The 23,090-nt window shown below is 38.5% G+C and overlaps 1 protein-coding gene across 1 annotated transcript in view; it reads right to left on the reverse strand.

Annotated features, from left to right (window-relative positions):
* fat1b (FAT atypical cadherin 1b) overlaps positions 1–23,090 on the reverse strand; it is a 53,952-nt gene that overhangs the window by 16,063 nt on the left and 14,799 nt on the right. Inside the window, exons 9-20 of the mRNA XM_037540698.1 lie at positions 21,676–21,951; positions 21,296–21,506; positions 19,766–20,170; positions 16,112–19,588; positions 11,787–11,983; positions 11,426–11,579; positions 10,397–10,630; positions 5,498–5,887; positions 2,788–3,002; positions 1,872–2,009; positions 1,527–1,670; positions 1,170–1,367 (exon numbers count right to left, since the gene is read on the reverse strand). Of these exons, the coding sequence (XP_037396595.1) occupies positions 1,170–1,367; positions 1,527–1,670; positions 1,872–2,009; positions 2,788–3,002; positions 5,498–5,887; positions 10,397–10,630; positions 11,426–11,579; positions 11,787–11,983; positions 16,112–19,588; positions 19,766–20,170; positions 21,296–21,506; positions 21,676–21,951 (6,039 nt within the window). The remainder of the gene's footprint in view (positions 1–1,169; positions 1,368–1,526; positions 1,671–1,871; positions 2,010–2,787; positions 3,003–5,497; positions 5,888–10,396; positions 10,631–11,425; positions 11,580–11,786; positions 11,984–16,111; positions 19,589–19,765; positions 20,171–21,295; positions 21,507–21,675; positions 21,952–23,090) is intronic.

Raw genomic sequence — 23,090 nt, forward strand, 5'->3', positions numbered from 1 at the left:
TTGAGATTCTTAAACTAGCAGGTCATTTTAGCTTTTCAACAGGAGAGGGCGCTCTGGAGATGTAAATCTTAGTTTGAAAAGAAACCCACTCTGCATTTTATAAAGCTGGATTTTTCCATTTTCATGATAACATCACAGAGAATTCCACATCTTTCAATTATTGAGATGTAAACAAAATCATTCAGAGTGGTTTGATATGAAATGCCATACTGCATGGCAGCTTATCAGCATGGATTTCTTTCTAATGGAGGGGGTAGGAAGGAGGGGTCACAACATCTAATACAGTCATAAAACAAAGGCTGCCATTTTATTTGCTAGACAAAACAACCAGTGAGCTTACCACACGTCATCAGAGTTCTTATATCTAATGTTGATGATTGTAAAATAGTTTTAAAGTTTTCCTTGGGTGGTATTTTGCACTGGAATGTCCTACTGGTATAATTTAGGTGAAAATTGTCTCAAAAACATCATAAAAATGTCTCAGGGCTCAGGCAATGTATTCATAACTTTCTGTGTGAACTCTCACAAAAAAGGTACTAAATTTCTCACTGGGGTGGTCCCGTCAAGGTTACATTTTCAGTACCTGAATCTAGGGATCATAATTTATAAATTTGTATTGACTCCACATACCCCGTCTTGTCTCCAGGCTTTTTTTATGTTATTGTTCTGCTTTAAAACAATAGGTTATGACAGTGTGGTAGCTTTCAACACTCAATTAAACTCTTTGACTTCTGGTCATAACCACTGTAAACAATTCTGACTTGCTGATTTTCTCTAGAATGGAGTTTCTCTGAATCACTTTGTTTACACTGCAGAAATTCAGAAAATCAGTGGAATTCCCCTTTGAGCCTAAAGGCAAGTCTGTCTGAGCTGAGAGAAATTCTTATTGGACAATCCTCAACTTTGGGCTTAAGTTATCTGGCTCAATGCTTTGTGAAATACTCCCTTGGTCTAATAAATGGCATTGTTGTTGGTGGTGGTTTGGACAAAAGATTAAGGGCTAGAATGATATGTTAGGTATTTTTTGCCACTTACAAGAGATTTGTGTAACTCCATATGATTCTGCGCTTGTTTTAATATGTAATCTCAAATAAGAATTTCAGGCTAAAAATCTCACCCCCCAAAAATCACATTCTGCACTGTTAAACAGCAAACAGATGTGTCCTCACCTGGATGTGGAGAACATACTGATCCTTTTCTGAACTCCTCAGAGATGTTGTGGTCCTAATGACTCCCTGCTGGTCTATGCTGAAGGATTTTCCCTCGTTGCCCTTCAAGATGTTGTAGGAGAAAGGGGGGCCATTTTGTGGGGCATCTCTGTCGCTCACACTCAGCTGGAGGACAGAGGCCCCTGCAGGCAGGCTCTCCTGAGAAAGAGAGATAGAAAGAAAGAAAAACTCATTCAAACAAGCCAGGAGGGATCATCACATCCGCTCTTGCTGAAAGCTCAGTCACTCATGGATGTAGAGAATAGAGCAGTTTGTCAGCTTCAATTTGACCCATTCGCTATGATAGCATGGCTGTACCTGGATGATGAGGCTGTAGTTAGCCTGCGAGAAGACAGGGGGATTATCGTTCACATCAGCCACTGTCATGTTGATTGCTGCACTGCTGGATTTGGGGGGATTTCCGCTGTCGGAGGCCAGAACAGTGAGTTTGTACCCACCAACCTAATTTAAACAAAGACGGAAAAAAGAACTTAACTGAACTCATCCTCAGCTGGTGTGAGCAATTAAAACACAGCAGGTAGAACACAGTTAAGACTTCAAACAGTTCAAAGTCTAGCCTGTCTCAAAGTGAGTCAGCACTTGTCTTTATTAGAAGGCAAGGAGAGAGGAAAGTTACTCTACAGTGAGTTTGGGAAGCTTTACCTTTTCTCTGTCTAATTGACGCGCCACTTTCAGTACACCACTGACTGCGTCTATGATGAATGGACTGTCTTGGTTTCCATCCACAATGGAATAATGGATGAGGTTGTTTGAAGGCCCATCAAAGTCATTCGCCATTACCTAAAAAGATTAGTGAACATCATTATAGCACATATAAACAGCACTGTGTAATGCTGTTATAATTATGTAGTTCTGACCACACATTTTAACTGTTCAGAAGTGCAGAACAAATCAGTTTAACTGCACCAATTTCACAATACAGTACTGTATGTATTTTGGTTTATGATTCATGACACAATATATTTCCAATACAGAAGGGAAAAAGGGGAATCTTCACAAACATAACAAATTCTAGGACCTAACTTGAAAAATTCGATGTCTGGTTGAATCAAATAAATCTGAATTATACATCTGAACTCATGTAAACTGATGTTTAGTAACATTTTCCAGTTTATATTACCAAGTTTTCATTACAACAAGACAGTAAAATAATTTGATGCAAAATCTGTAAATAATGTTTGTGTGTGTGTGTGTGTGTTTGTCTTTCTTTTAACATAATCAATAAACTGTTGTCATATTTAAAAGCTAATAATTAAATCATAATTCACAATTTTGCCTCATCACAACACAGTGACACATTTTTAATTGTGCTGTGTCACATGTAGTTTTCATTCACTTACTTTACAAGGTGTATAGAAGGAAATCATAACAGTAAAAAGTAAAAATTAAAGAGATTCAACTGTTAAAAGTAACACAAACCTGTATGGCTCATAAAAAAGAAATATGAATAATGAGAAATAGTAGTGACACACTGAGGTGTTAATATGCACATTGTAACACCAGCACCCCTATTAGGTCCTATTATATCACTGTCACACGATGAGTTAAGAGCACTCACAGTTAGCACAGACCAGCCAGGTAGTGAGTCTTCACTGACTACAGCTGAGTAGAGCTCCTGGCTGAATACAGGACTGTTGTCATTGACGTCTGTGAGGTGGACGGTAACAGTGGCTGTGTCGCTCAGAGTCTCCTGGCCTCCAGCAGTGGCCTTCACTGTCAGGTAGTGCTCTCGTGCTGCCTCATAATCCAGCGGAGCAATCACAAAGATGTTGCCTGGAGACAGAGAGAGGGTACTGGCTATAATTCCAGAGACTTGACTCCTCCTGTGCATATAAACATGAGTGTGTGAAGTTTCTGGGACAGGCAGGAGGATGTGGGCATGTGAGCAATGATTTCCCCACAAAATGTCCCCACAATAACAGAGAAACATGAAAAAAAAAAAAAACGACACTGTGAGGACTGTCTAGTCCTCATTAAAAAAAAATTCTATCAATTATTCAACAAAAAAGCCATCCTTTCCTTTTCAGTACTTAGGTTAAGTTTAGGTTTAACTTTAGTTGTAATCGCAGTATTTAGCATGTGCATCAAAAGTTTGGGTGCACCCTTTCTCTGTCTGCAATTTTAATGTTTGAGTGTTTTCTGGCACTTTGCACCAGTAAAGGTGTTATTGATATAAAACAACAATTACTTTAGCTGTTTACTCATACTTATATTTTTCAGTCCTAAGCATCACGATTATTGTTTTGTAACTCTGGCTAAATGTCCTTAGTTCAGCTAAATTTCAATTAAAAGCTGGCCAAGATGAACATTTGGTCTTTGGTTTCTGTAGATTTTGTCTAATTTGGCTCCAATTCATTTAATCCCACTGTTCAAAACTGACTCAAATTTACTTCTGAGTCTGCAAAGCTCTAAAAAGTTGATGTGTTTTCTACTGAACAATAAACTATAAATTCAGTTGTTGATTGATTTGATTTCACATGATAATTTTAAGGTGTGTTTGGTACTAGTCCAGTGACCAGAGTCATGTACTTGAAGCGTGCACTTCAGAACGATAATATCTGCACTGGAGCTCCACAAAGTAAAGTTAAACTTGCTGTAACACAGGTAAAAACACCATATTTGATACATGCAATCTTCAAAGGGTCTATTATTGTTATTTTAATAAGACTGTACTTCCACATTTACAACATGCTCACAGACAATCCAAATATGTGAACAGTCACAGACTGGTGCACATGCTTGAGTATGAAGACCCAACAAGACAACATGCAGCATTTGCATCATTACATCAGTAAGCCCTGAAGATTCCCATTAAAAAAAAAAAAAACTTACATGTTCACTAACTTTTCCAAAACATTTTCTGAAAAGGCATACATTTTGTGTCATGGAGCTGTTTTTAAGGAGTAAAATTCATGTGCTCTCATGGCTGGGAGAAATTTGTCATTAAATGCATTACTGTCTTCAACAGCACAGCAATCACATTTTAGAAGTTTTCTAATTGGACAGTTTTCTTTTCTTTTGACAGTTTGAATGCTGATGAGTGCTGACATCACAACAAGGGGATAACATGTGTGGGGTATGGATTATTTCTAATGTTAAGGAACAACATTCTTGAATCGTTCCACTACTTGCCCACACGGCCTTTCCCAGTGTGGTCAACCCCTCCCCATCTTTACTTCTGAAAGATTCTCTGGGATGCTCTTTTATACTCAGCCTGTTACTAACCTGTTGACAATTAACCTAATTGTGAGATTCCAGGTGTTTTTTAGCATTACAAAGCTTGGTAACAGTTCATTTGGATGGTCCACTGTAGATGCTTTGAAGATGTTGAGTCCTTCTTTAACACTCAGTTACATATCTATTGAATGAGACTGAACTTGAAGTTGTGTGTGAAAGAGTATATTAAATCTAATCCTCACCCTAAACCTAACCTCAAAGCAAAACCTACACCTACTCCTAGACCTAACCCTAACCTTAATGTTGTTGATAATCAACTATCACCAGAAAGTTAGTTAATGACATAAGTATCTGTAGATCATCTAAAGAGCATAAATAAATGGTGACCCAAAACGTTTGGGTCTTTTGCTTTAAGACCCATTTTAAAACATGTTCCTGGCTCAATACTCAAACTGTGTTCTATTTTCAATTAAATATAGGGTTTAAATGATTTGTACATCACTGCATTCAATTTTTATCTACATTTTGCACAGTATCATATATTTTTTTGGAAATAGGGTTGTAATAAATTATTGTAAACTGACAAAGAAATCATTTCTTAAAATGCCTCAGTGTTTCTAAGCTTGTGACCAGCAGTACATACAGTTGCCCCAAAAAGTATTTGGACAATTCAATGATTTAACAATTGGTAAAATTGGAAAAGAATTCCAACCAGACTGCCCTAAGATCACTGTAAAGCTCACAGAAACACTAAAGGTCTGGAGCTGTTTTTCTTACAGTAATGTCGGTGAGCTTGTGTTCATTGATGGGATCATAACCTCAGAGGTGTATAAAGGCATTTTGGATGCAAACCTGCAGAGGTCTAAAAAGATTCAACCCTAACAATAATGACAGAGACACACTAGCTGCCTTTTTAAAGAACACTTTGCCAAAATGACATTGACAGTCCTAGAACAGTCTATTTAAAATAAATGCCACTTTCTTTGATTTTTTTTCTTCCTAACACAAAAAACTCCATACAAGTATGGCACAAATACTCAAATACCTTTTGGGGCCACTGTATGTGCATGTTTAAACCAGTGTGTTGGTACCTGTTTGGGAATCGATGCTGAAGGCTCCCTGCTTGTTGCCACTGGTGATGGAGTAGCTGGTCTGGGCATTAGCCTGTGCATTGCTGCTAGCAGCAAAGACACTCAGAAGCAGGGTCCCCACGGCAACATCTTCAGGAACAATGGAAACATAGTCCCTGTGCTCAAACACCGGAGGGTGGTGATTAGCGTCCAGTACTGTCACCTCCACAGAGCTAAGAGTGGAGAGCGTCCGTAGGGAGCCATGATCTGCAGCACGCACTTTCAGCCTATACCCAGCCATCACCTGCCTGCTCAAAGGCTTCACCAAGCTGATGATTCCAGACTGCTCCTCAATAGAAAACAGACCTCCAGCAGAGTCCTCAAGCAAATAACTGATCTTACTGTTCAAGCCTAAAAACAAATGTCAATGAGAATCTTTATAAGAAGTTGCAGGTATCGTCATTTATAACAGCATAATGTTATATGACATCAATTTGTCACTTGTAGCTCATTGATGAAAGTGCAGATTGTCAACTTTCAATTCATACGTTTGTGTAGGTGAGGAGATATTTTATGCTGATTTGAATTTCATGAAAAGTTATTTGTAAAAAAGCATTTTTCAATTTTTCCTGGATTTTTTTTGCTTGCAGTCAAAACATACAGGAAAAATAAAAAAGTGCAGGCTCAAACCTGTCTATACAGAATCTGAATCAAATATGAATGTAATTCACTGTACCCTTGAAAAAAAGTAATAACTCACATCTTACCAGGATAAAAGAATTTCCCCGTTGTGGGACTAATTAAGGTCTATGTTATCTTATCTTAAAATAGTACTATAATTAATGGCCTGTAATATTTATGCTGGAGTTAATGTAATAGTATCCACACTTTTAGAAACATCTACCTTGATTGCAAAGTCATTTGCTTCAATTCACTCAGCTGTCAACTGAGAAATTTCAGCAGGACAAATCAGAAATTGGGCTGGACAGCTGACCAGCACTAACAACAATAACAACATATGGCCAAAATGTGCACTTTACCATAAACCTAATTAGATGCAAACAGATCACACTGCTATTATTTTTGCTCACTAAACTCACTGGCCACTTCATTAGGAATAACTTTATTGGTCGACTATATATGCAGACAATCACATACTGTAGCCCTGTTGCCATGCACAATTTGTCAACTCCATCCATCATTAGTCAGTTTCTGACCACAGGACTTTGTTTTCACTTATTATTTGGGTGGTGGATCATTCTCAGCAGAGTAGTGACACTGACATGGCACTGCAGGGGTTCCCAAACTAGGGATCACTATTTTTACAAATGGTGTCATGGGAGAAACTGAGATTCTCCTGGGTTTTTTTCCTTATTTTATCATTTTCAAAACTCATGTAGAGTCAAAGTCATGAGACAAAGTCACATGTATGCTTATATTAGTGTTGCAGCATTGCAACCCCTGGTTCCTATTACCACCACTATAAAGAAATCATCAGTATATTTCCATATAAAGCAGCATTTTGTGTCAAAGCACTCTAAATTACTTTCAATGATTGAGTTATACAGAAATGCTGAAAAGCTGGTGGAATTCCCCTTTAAAAGGCATTTACAGACCACTTATATGAAAAATCTTTTTTTCATAGGTCGCTTCCCCAAAACATTTATGGACCCCTGCTTTTCTTCTGCGCAGCTGTTCTTTAAACATATCAGTGACACTGCTAGTTTGAGGGTGGTCCAGCACTCACAAATAGCCACCAAAGAAGGCCTCTGTGGTCAGAAACTAGACTACAGGACTAGAGGTTGGCTAACACAAATTGTGCCTCAACAGATAAGCTAGTTTCTAACTGTATACCAGTGAAGGAAGGAGTTTATAATGAAGTAGCCAGTTAGTTGGGATAAAACATAGAAACGTGGTTTGTTTTCTTCTAATTAACAGTTTATGGTCAAGTACACACTTCTGGCCATATGTTCATTACTTCACTGCAGTCCAAGTTGTTAGTGTTGCTCAGCTGTCCAGCTCTATTTTGTCTGACTGATTTTTCCTGTTGAAATTTCTCTGTTGACAGCTGAATGAATTGAGCCTAATCACTTAGCATTCTCCAGTTTCATCAAGCAACATTCATAAATAAATGCTGTTCATTTTAATCCACTCTACACTGGTATATATGAGCACGAAGAATAAGGCCGTGATTAGAGATATCCGCCCGGGCAGTTGTTTACACCAGTGATTAGTGCACACAATAGTGTTTTTGAAAGACAAAATGATTGCGGGCTTTGAAGAGAATGTATGTAATGGGGGATGGAATGTGAGCCTATAACTTCCTCTTAGCACAGACAACACATATCAATCCATTTACCATTTTTATACCAATCCCAATATTGAAACTTATCTACCTATATTTTCTTTAAAAACTACTAAGCTTAAAAAAATGTGTTATTTTTAGGTGCAAAGTAAATCACTGACTTGGCTTGTAGCTCAATCATTCACTCATTCACATTTAGCAGGCTGAAGATTCTCCAAAGAGGGAGTTATTAGCACTCCAGTAGCTTTTGGTTCTTAATAAGACTGGTGGTTTGCACCAATTGATGCACTTCACTTAAAGCAGTGTGGGGGTGTCATGTTGGCTGGCCGCTAGCTCACTCACTGTCCATAGTGGCGCTGATTCTAGCTTCAATGGCAACAAAATCCTTGTTTAATTATAAGGGATAAAGAGAGACTAGAAAATGGTCAAGTAACATTTAATTATGACTGTTTTTGAACCAACATGCAACACTAATGTCATAAGTGGACCTTAAGGAAAATATTAAAGAATATATTAAACTATATTGTATGATCATACAACATCACATTACATAATGTGAGTGTGGCTTTTTCTGATAGATTTGTTACAGAATTGGATCTGATACATTCCTTTTATTTCTCCCTGATATTTTAATATTTTCTGCTGCTGTCGGTCTGATACCGATACCAGGTGTGATTGCAGTGCTTGACAGACTAAACAAGTAAGATTGGACACTGATGTCAGATTTAAATGACAAAGAGCTGTTTGCGTGATCCTCTCAAACTCAGCTTGAACCTGAACTGCAATAAGAGCATAATTGTTCACTATGCAGGAAACAAGCAAACACAGTAAGAGATTATTTTCAGGACGAGGCTGGACGGGAATGCTGTTGTGAGCAGAGTGTCTCTCCTAACAAAAGAGAGCACAGAACAAGCACCATATGAGCAGAAACTGCTCCAATCAATCACCCTCCACAGCAAGCAAATATGTGCACCACAAGCACAGCAATTTCTCATTCTCTACCATCAGAAGAAACCAACAGAACAAATTCCACTTCCAAAAAACACAGATATAGTCTATAGTTCTTACCATTATTTTGTTGTATTATTTAAATCTAATTATATAATTGCATAATCAATGGTAAAGAATTGCAATTGTATGAAAATGGTTGGGGACCCCAGGTCACATTTTGTTAATATTTTAAGTAAATGGGGCATGTGCAAAAGTTTGGGCACTCTTTCAATCAGTGCTTAGCAAGTCCCTATTTGGTTGAAATCACAGCACTTAGTTAAGAAATGATCATAGATCATCTTGCAGAAGGGAGTTTCTTGAAATTTATCAAGGTTGATTTCAATGTATCCTCTGCATCAGTGCCTTGATACAATAATCTATTTTCTTCTTCAGTTTCTTCACTGATTGGCTGTGTTCAATTTTAGTAAAATACCTTTTCCCCTCTATTCTCACAGTTTCTGCACCTCTGGCTGCCACATAATCTCAAAGCTTAACAGATCCACTCACGTATTCAACAGTTGGCAAGGTGTTCTTTTCATCAAATGCTGTTCTTTTTTCAATTAAACATACCTTTCATGAGCATGGCCAAAGAGTTCCATTTTTTCTTCAGCAATCCATAGCACTAGTTCCCAAAATGCCTATATATCATCTAACTGTTGCCTACTTCAGATGTTGACTTTTGTGATAAGATCACAATTAAGATTTGGATGATTCCTCCACATAGATCATGTCTGTGCAACAAAACTGCCAGTGTATACCTATTCATATAATCCTGCACCAGCCAAATCCTCCTCTCGTTGGCAGTGTGGGGTGATGCTTTGCATCCCTGACAAGTATGTGAGCTTTCACAGTATGTGTGTTTCTGTTTTTTGTTTTTTAGTCTTCTAAATCTTGTCTTGACTTTAGCAGTTCTACTTAATCTTCAGTGTTTGACATTTGGGCACTGAAAATTTCAAGCAGGAAATGTTTAGATTTATTGTATAGCCGCCTCCTGCTTTGTAAGGATCAATTCAGACTCTCAGTCAGCTACTTAGATGAGCCCATGGCTGTTGAGTATAAGCACAGCATCCAAAGCGGTTTGAAGAGTCACATAATTATTACAGTCTGGAATTGTCTACACCTGTCTTGATTAAAGGCCTAATGAGTCAAATAAGCTCTGAGAGCTTGCAGAAGAAGAACACTAGTCACTGTCTGAAAGAGTGGTCAAACTTTTGCACATTTAATTTTCTTTTCAGTATATTAAATTCAAAAAGAAAATGTTAAGTTATTTAAGTTAGTTCCATGCAGTAAGTGTGTTATCGTTATGGTGTGAAACATCCACATACAACTGTACTTTTCCATTTGATTTCTGTTTAAGCTTCAGTAGACACTTCTGTCTTTTATCTATTTCCTTATCAACAGGGCAAAATGGCAAAAATCTATGGGATGGATTTTCTTTTCTCAAAAGACTGCATGCATAGCATTAACCTTTTATCAACTTTGCATAAAAAGTACATTTTTGAAAATAGTACATTTCTAAAAATACATTTCTCTGCTTGTTTATATAAGTGAGAAATAATGAAACAAAAAGTAAGACGAGGGCTTCCTAAGAAGAGAGGTTCATCATGTGAAACATGCATTCTTACCAGTATCAGCATCGGATGCCTGTAGACGTGCCAAATATGCCCCAGGTTGTGTGTTATCAAATACACTAATGTAGTACAGGTCAGAGGTGAACACAGGAGCATTGTCATTAACATCTTCTACAGTGATGACAACGTCAACCTGACAGAAGCGATTGCCCCCATCCACTGCTTGCACTGTAAGGTTATATACGTCTTTCTCCTCTCGGTCAAGAGGCAGCAGTGTCTTTAGAGTGCCTAGTAGAGAAATATGAAAATATGTCAAATTCATTATAGATCATATAAAAATAGTTAATACATGCACAACAGAAAAAAAAATAGCTGGAACTTGACAATATTGGTCATAAATAAAGTTTGTAAAGGGGAGAGGAACCCCTGGGCCTACTAGGCCAGCAGAGAAGGCCTAATGACTTCTGGGATTTAAAAAAATGCATATGCCTGTAACTTTCAGTTAATTTTTATTCCATAGAATAATGTGTGTATTTAAACTCTGCAAGCATTAGGTTTTGGATGGAAACAAAAAGGTTGAATTCTTGAAATGTCACTTGAAAGTGGAAATGCATTACTGGTTAATTAATTAGAAAATGGTGAATTAGAAATAGTTTTTCTCTGAAGTATCTTTTCTGTTCCACCTTATGTAAATGTACCAGAGTGTAACTGCTGCACTGTTTAAGGTGGAACGGAAAATTAGGTCAGAAAGTGTTCATGTGAACTAGCTTAGCATTAACAAAACTACTAGAATCCTATAGAAACACTAGTAGAAGTAACTGTTGAAAAATATGTAGTTTGTTAATGTTAAAGTTATTCATTGCTGAAAGATGTGATAATGAAGGTTATCCTACGCCATTAAACCAAAGTTACAGGAAAATTGTACAGGTAACATCAAACCATGTGGCTCTACATTTGTATTCCAGTAGCATACTAGCATATTTCAAGGCACTTCATGTCGCACTTCAGCGTTTGACAGCACTACTCTTTGACTTTTGACAGTGTACTTCAGAATATATCATGCATGCGAAGAGGCTTTTTTACCTGTGGCAGAGTCCATTCTGAATGATTCAGCCCCATCTCCTGCAAGTCGGTATGTAATTTCAGCATTTGACTGGATATCTGGATCAGAGGCTGAAACGAGTAGGATGAATTTTCCTGCCGGGGAATTTTCTGGAACTGTTCCAGTGTACAGACCCTATGATACAATACAGCTGAGGCTAATACCAGAGACATATCAGAAAACGCATGAAAAATAATACTCCTCCACAGACAGCTGCATGTGGTAGGCTACGTTTTGCATGTTGTTCAATTGAAATGCTATCTTATTTGGCTATGACTCACAGCTGTCTGGGCAGCAGGCCCAACATAGGATCATTTTCATAGTGAGGACTATAAATGATACCTTCTCACACACAGGGCTGTTGTCATTTGCATCAAGAACTGTGAGCTCTACAGCAGTCCTGGCCATATAGGTTCCATCTGTGGCTGTAATGTTTAAGAGGTAGTGCCCTCTGTCCTCTCTGTCCAGTGTCTTGGCAGTCATGACTATGCAAGCACCATCTTCATATTCCAGATTAAACTGGCCCCGAGGGTCTCCACCTGAACACACACAGAAAAAAGGAGGTTTAACATTTGTAGTAGCTCAGGCTAAAGGGAAATGAAAATGAGAGATATTAAAAGTCTAACAGCATAACATTTACCACTGCTCTAAATAGGTCTGGGACACAGCTCTTTTTTCTTGCAGCCAACAAGATAAACAGTTATCAACGGGCAAAGTAATGAAATGAAGCGTTCCTCAGTGGAATTTCTCTAATCAAGTTCTCTCTACTGAACTTCAGCCCCAAAAATACACATCTTTTATTACTGTTCATCATGTCCAGCATCAAACTTGCAGCAACAATGCAAGGTGTTTGGCATGGTGAATTATTTCCCTGTGGACCACCTCAAAGTCAAGTGCTTTTCAGTCTTCTTAAAGTCTTCCTAAAGACAGGTTTAAATTTCTGACCTCATTCGATTCAACTGTGATTCTTTGCAAAATGATTCAATACACAATGAAATCCCAAATTTCATCACAATTCAATTATATTTCATGTGATTTACTTGTTTTTGTTTTAGCTTTTTATATACAGGATGACACATCTACACAATCAGTCAAATCACCAAACTGCTTATGCATTTTTATATTTGAAAATAGCCCAAGAATTTAAGAATTTTATTTTGGCCAAAAATTGAGAACTTACTTTGTACAATATAACATATATTATCCTCTCTCTTAAGTGTACTCATTTATTTGTTTTTATTAATTTACTTCATTTACATCAGCACCTTTTTACATCATGAGAAGCTCTTATAGTGAACAGACCATAAAAAATATTTTATTTTCGAAACATTACTATTTTGGAATTCAAACAGCAACAATATGAATAGAGCTGATGTATTATAATCAATTCAAACATTCCAAATTCAATAAGTCGATACACCCTTAAACTGATGCATCAGAATGCACTGATACATTATTACATCCATAATAATACTATACATAATAACAATATTTGCTAACACTGCCTGAGGAAGACCAGAGGGGTTCTAAAGGACTCCACCCACCCAAGCCACTGTCTTTTCTCACAGCTGCTAAGCAGGAGGAGGTACAGAAGCATAAAGTCCAGAACCAGCCGGTTCCGAGACAGTTTCTTCCCCCGGGCCATCAGGCTGCTGAACAGCCAGCAGTGCTGGTGTATTGGTCTATAGGCCTGTCACTGCACCTCTAAGTCATCATCTCCATTGACAATCATAACCTCATCCACATCTCATCAGACTCACTCTGATCCTCTGCACCTTCAATCTAGCAAATCTGTACTTACACATATAGACTGACATCTTGTACATCTTCAATCCATATCCTGTACAATCTGGAAGATTTCTATATCAGTATTCTATCCTCTATCCCTGTGTGCCTGCATGTCATTTATTGTCTACCTCAGGCTAACTGAACATATGGAACGGGTACAGCAGCACATTTCATACTTTTATTTCATAACTTATCACTGTACAACTGCACATTGGAATAGTGCAATACTAGTGTATATTGTGTATATGTGTATATCGATATATATATATATATATATATATATATATATATATATATATCATGGCAAGCCGAACAGGAAATATTTAATGAACTTTGATATATATAGAATGAACATTGATATATATACAATTAACTTTGAGCTTCCCCGACGGACGCGAGAGTGACGGCGGGGCGGGAGAAGGAGGACGAGGACACCACGAGAGGCACCAGAGGGAGGAGCGATTCCCGAGCTCTGCTGCCTGGGCCCCGCTCCCTGTTACGCAGCGAGGCCGCTTCACTACACCTCACGTTCGACCCAGTTCGTTCCATATATATAAGTTTTTAACTCACTTTTCACCTGTGTAAATTTGATGTGACAATAAACGTGATTTGATTTGACTTTACTGTAGAGCAATATCCATGAAGCTACATGTGGATCATCTATATGGATCATTCTACCAAACTGTCAAAAGGTCAGATTTCAAAACACATTTCAGATATTTAACTGACTTGGACTATAGACTGAAATCCTGTTGCTTTGAAGGACCCTCTATATTAATTATGTTTATTTTTTTAAACAAATGATTGAACCTTCCACTAATAAAACAATCATAACACCACCAAACTTTACCAAATGTTTCAGAAGTGACTGTTTTAGTAGTGACAATTTTAGCTCATGTTGAGCAAACTCCAAAACACTAGTAAATACATGACAAGCAGACACAGCTTTGCACAGTTATAAGCAGAGAATATCATGTTTTTCATTAGAAGAAAAAAAGTTTACTTAGTTGTGTAAATGTGAAATTTTAATGTTAGACACTTATTTTCAGATCTTGGGACACATTTACTTTAAAACAATGGTCACCATGTGGCCATCAGGTATAGGGATGCAGTCTCACTTCCTGCTCTAAAATGCAGGGGTGTGGCTAAAATAAGTCGCTGCCTGTGGACTAAAACTCTGTGTTTTGGTAGTCACATGAAAATGTGTGACTGCATTTTTTGACATTTTTTTTTACATAAAAATTTCAACTGCACTTCAAAAGAAATCAAAAAGATTCTTTAAAAAAGAACAAAGTAAAAAAAAAAAGTAACATTTTCACAGGTTGAAATTTAGAGGCTAGGGTTTGGGACAAACACCTCCCAGTAGAAAGTACCCAATCAATGATGACTTATATTTAACTTATTACTATCTCAAGTCATGCCTTGGGTTTAAATAGATCACCACACCATATTTTAAACATATAAATTCTGAATTATTTTTTTTTTAGTAGTTTGAACTAATTCATTCGAACGGTCCATATAAGCTCATCCTGACATAAACCTATTGAAACATTTAGAAATGTTTGTTGTAATTGGAGTCATATCATAAAAGCTGCTATTGTCAACTTTCATGTCAAGCTGATGTAGCACATACAGCAGGTCACACTGATTTTTGTCATGATGAATTTTTTAATACAGTGACATAACACGTTATAACAACTGACTTTGAAGCTTGCTATACAGCGCCTATGAAAAGTATTCACCCCCTTGGAAGTTTTCCTAACTTATTATTGCACAACGTTGAATCACAGTTTATTTAATTAGTTTGTTTTTACACTGAACAACACAAACAGACTGATGTTAGAGTGAAAAAAGATCTCTGCAAAGTGGTTTAATTAATTACAAATATGAAACACAAGGTATATGCCTGCATAAGTAGTCACCCCATCAAGTAGATAGTAGGTAGCAGATGTGCCTTTTGGCAGCAATCACAGCCTTGAGTTTGAGTGGCAAGGTTCCTTTCAGCTTTGCTCATTTGGACACTTCAGTTATTTGCACTAGTCTCCTTCTGCACAGCCCTCAGTTTCTGTGGATGACCTGTGCTTGGCAGATTTGCAGATGTGGCACACTCTGTCCATTTCTTAAAGATGGATTTAAGTGTCCAAGGGATTTTCAGGGACTCAGAAATGTTGTTATATCCTTCCTCTGACTTGTGTTTGTCATTCACCTTGTCACATAATTTCTTGCAATGCTCTTTTCTGTTCGTGGTGTAAGGTTTAGCCATAATACTAACTTTCTAGAGGCCCAACCTTCCAGATATAGGTGTGTTTATATTGCAATCTCAAGACTGAACACAGGTGATCTTCATTTAACTAATTATGAGACTTTTAACACCAACTGGCTGCACCAGTGATGCTTTAGGAGAGTGATATTAAAGGGGGTGAATGCAATTAGGTTTAGTGTTTTAAATTTGTAATCAATGTAAATCACTTTACAGAGATCTGTTTTCATATTAGCATGGAAGAGGCTTTTTTTAATTAAATCCACTTTTTCTCAATATTCTATGATAACAAAACATGAAATTGTCCAATGGGGTAAATAGTATAATGAAGCTCAGTCCATAGAAAACATTCACGTTTGTGCTACCAGCCTGACTCAACAAGCTCATTATCAAGTCTGTGTCACTGTGACATAGACAGTGCTGGGTGTTATTTCACCCCAGAAGGTGACATGACACAACCTAATGTAAAAAAAAAAAAAAAAAACATGCAACCTTAATGATCTATTGGAATAAGTGCTGATAAACGTTTATGTAGATCTAGCTCAGTTGTCATGAAAGGCTTATGAACACCACCCTAAAATAAGTTGTGACTCAATATTTCATAGCAGTGAAGCCTTACCTGTGATGAAGCAGCTGAACCTCCTGTTGACCTCCTCACTGTCAGAGTCAGTAGTGCTTAAAACAGTTATGATGGTGCCTGGTGTAGATTCATCCTCCCTCACTCTGGCTTTATACACTGCCTGAGTGAAGACTGGAGGGTTGTCATTTAAATCCACCACTGTTACCTCCACCACGGTGGTGCCAGTCATGTGTATCTCTGGTGCTCTGTCTTTTGCAATGATTGCTATTCTGTACATGTTTCTCTTTTCTCTGTCTATCTCTGTGACAGTCGTGACCCAGCCTGTCTCACTGTCCACAGCAAACAACTCCAGAACCTCAGGGTTCTCTTGATTCTCATCTAGGCTGTAAGTGACGAGACCATTCACCCCAGAGTCCAGATCAGTAGCTGTCACTTGGACCACTGAGGTCCCTCCTGATAAGTTCTCAACAAGAAAGGACTGGTAGGGGAAGGAGTCAAACTGTGGGCTATTATCATTTACATCCTTCAAATGTATGTTCACATCTATGACTGACATTACTTCCATGCTCCCTTCAGTGCCCTGGACCTGGATGGTTAGCTGAAACCATTTGATAGCTTCATAGTCCAGTCGTTTGGCCAGTTTCAGCTTTCCAGTGTTGCTGTTGATGACAAAGACATCATCTTTGTTGCTCTCAGGAGTGTTTCCTCTTACAAGGTTATAGATCACAGGCTGTGTTCTTTCAGACTGGATGACATTTATCTCAGTCCCGACAGGGAGGTCCTCCGCAAGTTCCAGCCGAAGTAATTCTTCAGCAAACTTCAGCATGGGCAAATCAGAAGGAAGCACTTTAATTGAAACAGGGATAACAGACTGTCTTGGAGGGCTTCCAGAATCTTTAGCCTTCACATAGAAAGAGCACAGTCCATTTTCTAGTTCCATTAGATTTCCCTTTGTGACAACTGCCCCACTAAGGGGATGGATTTTAAAGTGTCCAATATCTGAGTCGATCGCATAAATTATGTCAGCATTACTCCCCTCATCTTCATCTACAGCTGATATTTTGATCACAGTAGTTCCTCTTGGAACATCCCTCTGAACTGCAGCTTTGTATTCAGAAAGCCTGAACTGAGGTGCATTGTCATTGACATCTGAGAGAATCACAGTGACTGTGCAAAAACCCACTTTTCCACCACCATCCTTAGCCAGTATGTTTATATGGATCACTTTTTCTGTTGGGTTCTCTCGATCAAAACTTTCAGTGGTATGAATCTGACCCTCAGCATTCAAAGTGAATTTGTCTCTGGCTACATCGTTTACAATGAACAGTGTAACTTCACCATATATCCCAGAATCTCTGTCATGTACCTCCACCTGAGTCACGAGTGTGCCTACAGCAGAGTTCTCTAGAAGTTCAACAACGTATTCATCCTGTGTAAATGATGGGCTGTGCAGATTTGCGCTGATCACCTTGACTTTTACTTCAGAAAAAGCTGTGAAAACGCCATCAGTGGTGAACACAATTAAGTTATATTGTGCCACAATTGGCTTTTGATAGCTTGAGATGACAATTTCCCCACTGCTCTTATCAATGCCAAAAATGTTGTCCTCATTTCCTGACAAAAAAGAGAACTCTAGCTTTCCAGTATCAGTGCTATCAGCATCAGATGCTTGAACACAGGCAACAAAATGACCTGGAGGAGAATGCTCACTAATAGTGGTGTTGTAAAGTTGCTGTGCAAATACAGGTGGGTTATCGTTTACATCAGCAACAAGTACTACCACCATGACCTCACTGTACAGCTGGAAAGCTCCTCCATCCAAAGCCCTCACAGTTAACTCATGCATTGGTTCTGTTTCATAGTCCAAAAGAGCAGTAGTCCAGATGACTCCACTTTGACCGTCTATTCTGAAGTGATCTGAAATGGTCCCATTTTTTGCATACAGTTGATAGGATATTTCTTTGTTGCTGCCACTATCCAAGTCTCTAGCTGACACTTGTAATACAGATGTACCAATCATAGCAGACTCAGGAACACTGACGTTATAATACTTCATATGAAATATAGGTGCATTGTCATTGACGTCCTCTAAAATGATATCAACAAAAACTTCAGAGTAGACCCCAGTTAGAGAGTCCATTGCTTGTATGCTTAACCTGTGGGCAGGGTGAGTCTCATAGTCCAGTGGCTGGATAACTTGTATGACTCCAGTGTTGAAATCAATAGAAAAGTGACCAAATGGGTCTCCCTCATAGATCCTGTAGACAGTGCGAGGTCCAACAGACTCATTAGCCAGAACCTGCAATACAGAAGCATGTAACTGCACATCCTCTGGAACTTCAATCTTATAAAAAGGTCGTTCAAACACAGGAGTGGGTTTGTTGACCACAGTAATCATCACTTGTGCTGTTGAGGAGAGGGCCTGATCACCTCCATCTTCAGCAATAATATTTAGCACATATTTTGTGTTGAGACTTTCCTGCTCAAATGGCCTCTTCAGAGAGATTTCACCAGAGGGATTTATCTGAAAATATTCATCATGCCCCTTCAAATGGTATTTAATCACTGAATTTCTGTCAACATCAATGTCCACTGCAGTGACCTGCCTCAAGACTGTTCCCACTTCAGCATCCATCTGAGCAACAGAATTGTAGGGTAGGTCTACAAACAAGGGTGCGTTGTCATTCACATCTTTGACAATGACTTTTACAAGGACATGGGCAGTTACAGCATCTTCATGCTCGTTTGTAACCTTCACAATCACATCAAATGTATCCTGCTCCTCACGATCAAATGGTACTCCAGTAGTAAAGAGAACACCAGATGTACAACCTATATCAAATCTATCGTCTGGATTGAGAATGGAGTAAAATAAAGGTTCGTTCATTTTATTTCCGACTGTAGCAATAATAGCCAGAGTTTCCCTTTCTGATGAGTTCTCCTGTATGGAGGCAGTGAATATTTCCTGAGTGAATTTCAATCCATGGTTTTTGTTGTCTCGAACCTTTATTTTTACAGTTGCTGTGCTCATAAACCTTCCATCAGAAACCCTGACAGTCAAAATGTATCTGCTGTGCAGTTCTGTGGCATTCTGAACAAAGATCTCGCCCGAAATGTGGTCAATCCTGAACTTGTTGTGAATGTTGCCATCTAAAATGGAGAACAGCAGTTTGGCATTGGGTGGGGAGTCATCATCTGTGGCATTTAGCAAAATCACTTTCACTCCCTTGTAGGTTGGCAACAGCAGGGTTGTTTCAAAGGAGTCCTGGCTGAATTTTGGCTCACAGTCGTTGACATCAGTGACGTGGACTGTCACATTGGCAATGTGCCGCGTAAATAAGCGTGGTAAGCCAGTATCATGGGCCTGCACTGTGAAGTGGAACATACTCTGCTGCTCATAATCAAGACCACTGATTGTCTGAATTGCTCCTGTGCCAGAATCAATGGTAAAGTAGTTGTGAGCAAATGGCTCCACAATCTGATAGACAAGCCTGGCATTCGCATCCTCATCAGCATCTGTTGCATGAATAACAAGCGGAGTATTTTTATTAGTCAGAACCATGCTCCTAGGTGCGGCTCCCTCACTGACAAACCCCACAAATTCAGTCTGAGTGAAGACAGGGGCATTGTCGTTCTCATCTTTTATGAGAACGAGCACAGCGACTTGGCTTGCCATTCCAGCCATGTTCGTACCTTGCACAGTCAATTTATATGAAGATAGAGTCTCATAGTCCAACTTCCTTTGGGTGACAATGGCACCGGAGTTTGGATTGATGTCAAAGGTGCCATTCACATTTCCTTCTTTGATTTGATAAAAGACAGATGACTGACTCGAGGCTGCAACCATGGTCACGAAACTCCCAACTGGAGCCGCCTCACTGATCTCAGCTGTGATCGGGCTGCGATGAAACTTCGGCTCGGCATTATCAGAAATGGTGACTGTTATAGAGATAGTTGTAAAAGCGCTTAAAGGAGGTTCTCCTTTATCTGATGCTTTCACCTCCAGCTCATACTGACTTTTCTGGTCACTGCTGAGCTCTGCTGCAACCTTTATTATGCCCAAGAAGGGATCTATACTGAAGGAATTTCCATGATTTCCTGTGACACATCAAAGAGAAATCAATGGTAAATTAGTGAACTGGCATACACAAACACATTTCATTTACTGGGTTGAAAACACAGATGGAAAAATAAATCTCTGACCTGAACTACAGGATGCAACTACAGGAACTATTTACATTGTGATGGAATTTTGACAATAAAAAACATATTCCAAGCTTTTTTATGTCTGAAAATGCCCAATAATTTAATTTATTGAATTCCAGTCAAAACCATCTTTTATTATTTTTCAGTTTCAGGAAAAAACAGCCAACATATATTTAAAAGGATAATTGTAAGTACATATACATATGTCCACTCTGTGTTTGTGCACCCTACTGCCTCTTACCTTTCCATGCTTCCCAATTTTGAAGCATGGAAGCATGGAAACATTTGAAACTTTGAATAGAACAAATGTCACTTATGTCACTGCAGCGTCATTTACATTATATAACGTATCATAACATCTTGTAGTTACTAGCATAAGCTGGTTATAAATACTCAAATATTGCTTCATAAAAATGTTATTCAGTGCTTATGCACGTGTTAAGTAGTCCCTATGTAAGTAGCCTTCAAACAACATTACCCAGCTTTTCTCTAGATGCTGAAAAATAAATAACTTGAACTTAATAGCCATTTGACTTGAAATAAAATAAACAAAGGATGGTCTCAAACTTTTGCACTGTGCTTTATGGCACAGCAAGAGAGTAAATATGTCTCTGAGCACATTTTGAGTATTGCTGTAATCAGTCATAATCAATCATAATAAACCAATTAATGTAGTCAAATAGCCACCTTCAGATCAATGCATCACAGTGCATTTATGCATTTTTACACCCCTACATATTGCCTATTTCTGCCTTGTGTCATGAGCAAATTATATTAGATATTCCAGAGAGGACAGTCAATGCTGGTAATTCATCTGCATAATTAGTTTTTGGCAGTAGTTACTGCCCTCATTGTTTGCAATCATTAGGCCATTTCCTGCTCATAATTCCTTGTCACACATCCAACACAAAACAGTCTGGAAGGTCTTAATCTGCTCAGGTGCTGCTTCGAAGTAGATATTTGTTTATTATTGCATCAAGATGACATATTTGCCTTTGAATGAGAACTGGCTCTTACCAGACTCTATGCTGTAGAGGATCTCTGCATTTTGACCTTTGTCTTTGTCCAGAGCAGTGACCTGTAATACAGCTGAGCCAACTGCAGCTGTCTCAAACACGCGTCCAGTGTACCAAGAGCTGGTAAACCAAGGTGCATTGTCATTGCCATCCTCAACATTGATGATCACTCGCACCAAGTTACGCTTGACTGGGACGTCCTGATCTCGGACCTGTTTAGATATGATATTCAAATATGCCATTTACTCAATAAGATTGAACCACTGTGCGTTGTTAGAGGTTAACCTATCAAGATGGGTAATGTAACCAACAGAAATGTGGAAAAAAGTGTTATTTTGATAAACAAAAAAAACAAAAAAACAAGCAGAATTCTTGCCTTACCATTACAGTGAGGATGTGTCTATGCATGGTCTCATGATCCAGTTCCTCAGTAGTGTACAGAAAACCCGTTCCGGGGTCCAGACGAAACTTCTTCAGGCTATGTGGGTCTGTGCTGCTCAATAGTGTGTAGAATAGTTTATTCTTCTCATCTTTATCTGTAGCACTGATCTCCAGTATCTTCATCCCTGGCTGGGTCTCCTCTGGAATACTGATTTCATACTTGGCTTGGCCAAACTTGGGTCGATGCTCATTGGTGTCAATAACTTGGATTAAGACCTATTTAGAAGAGCAGAATGAACAGTACTGAGTACACTTTCGCAGTCCATGCACCGAAATTGTGGAATAATCTTCCTACTGATGTCAAACTCTCTGATTCAATCCAGGTTTTTTAAAAACGTTTAAAGACTTATTTTATTCTCTTGCTTTTAACAGCTTTTGATCGATGTGCTTTATAATCGGTGTGCATTTATAATCGGTGTGCATTTGAGTATTTAATTGTGTGTATTACTTATTTCAGTACATGATTATAATGATCTTAATTGTCTTGTACTGTATTATATTTAAGCATTTTGTAAAGCACTTTGTGAGTCACTCTGGAAAAGTGCTATATAAATAAGGTTTACTTACTTACACAATGTTAAGTTAATGTTAGTGTTAAGATACATGAGCAAAAGTCTGAGACCCTTTCATTTGTTTAATTTAAAGTAAAAATGGCCATTAAGTATGAGTTATTCATTTTTCAGTGTCAGGAAAAAAAAAATAACACATATATTTAACAGACAATTACAGAGAAGCGTCAACAAATAAATTTTCAGTGATTACTCTGCCCACTCTGCCTTTATTACAGCTTGCAGTCTTTTCAAGAGACTTGCTTTCAGTTTATCAAAGAAATCTGCATGTAACGGGGAGTGAGGAGGCAGACGATGTGGAGATAAGCGACGTTTATTATGGGCAAATCCAGGGTCATCGTTTAAACGGTCCAGGGTCATAGATCCAACACGGATTGATTGGGGGGCAGACACGACAGACAAACTAGAATAACAATGCAAACAGAACAAAGGGACAGGCGGGAAACAGATGGAGACAATCAGGGGTGGAGTCATGAAACGAGGGGGAAGGACCAAAACAAACACACATGGGCTAAACCAAAACAACTCGAACACATGGACAGGACTGGGAGGGGCCAATCGTGACACTGCAGGGATATTTTTCCACACCTCCGAAGTTTAGTCTTAGAAGGTGGTTGCATTTCCTGACTGAAGTAATTTCTATTCCAATTTTAGACTCATCAGTCCATAAAACTCAGATCTCAGAGGTCCAGCTACACTTCCCTTCAGACCCATAATGTTGAGATGTCTTCTTACAATGGACAAATGGACAGAAACATCTGTGGATTTGAAGTAAAAGTGGAGGTT

This window comes from Pygocentrus nattereri, chromosome 8 (assembly GCF_015220715.1).
Source record: "Pygocentrus nattereri isolate fPygNat1 chromosome 8, fPygNat1.pri, whole genome shotgun sequence".
Classification (NCBI taxonomy): Eukaryota; Metazoa; Chordata; class Actinopteri; order Characiformes; family Serrasalmidae; genus Pygocentrus; species Pygocentrus nattereri.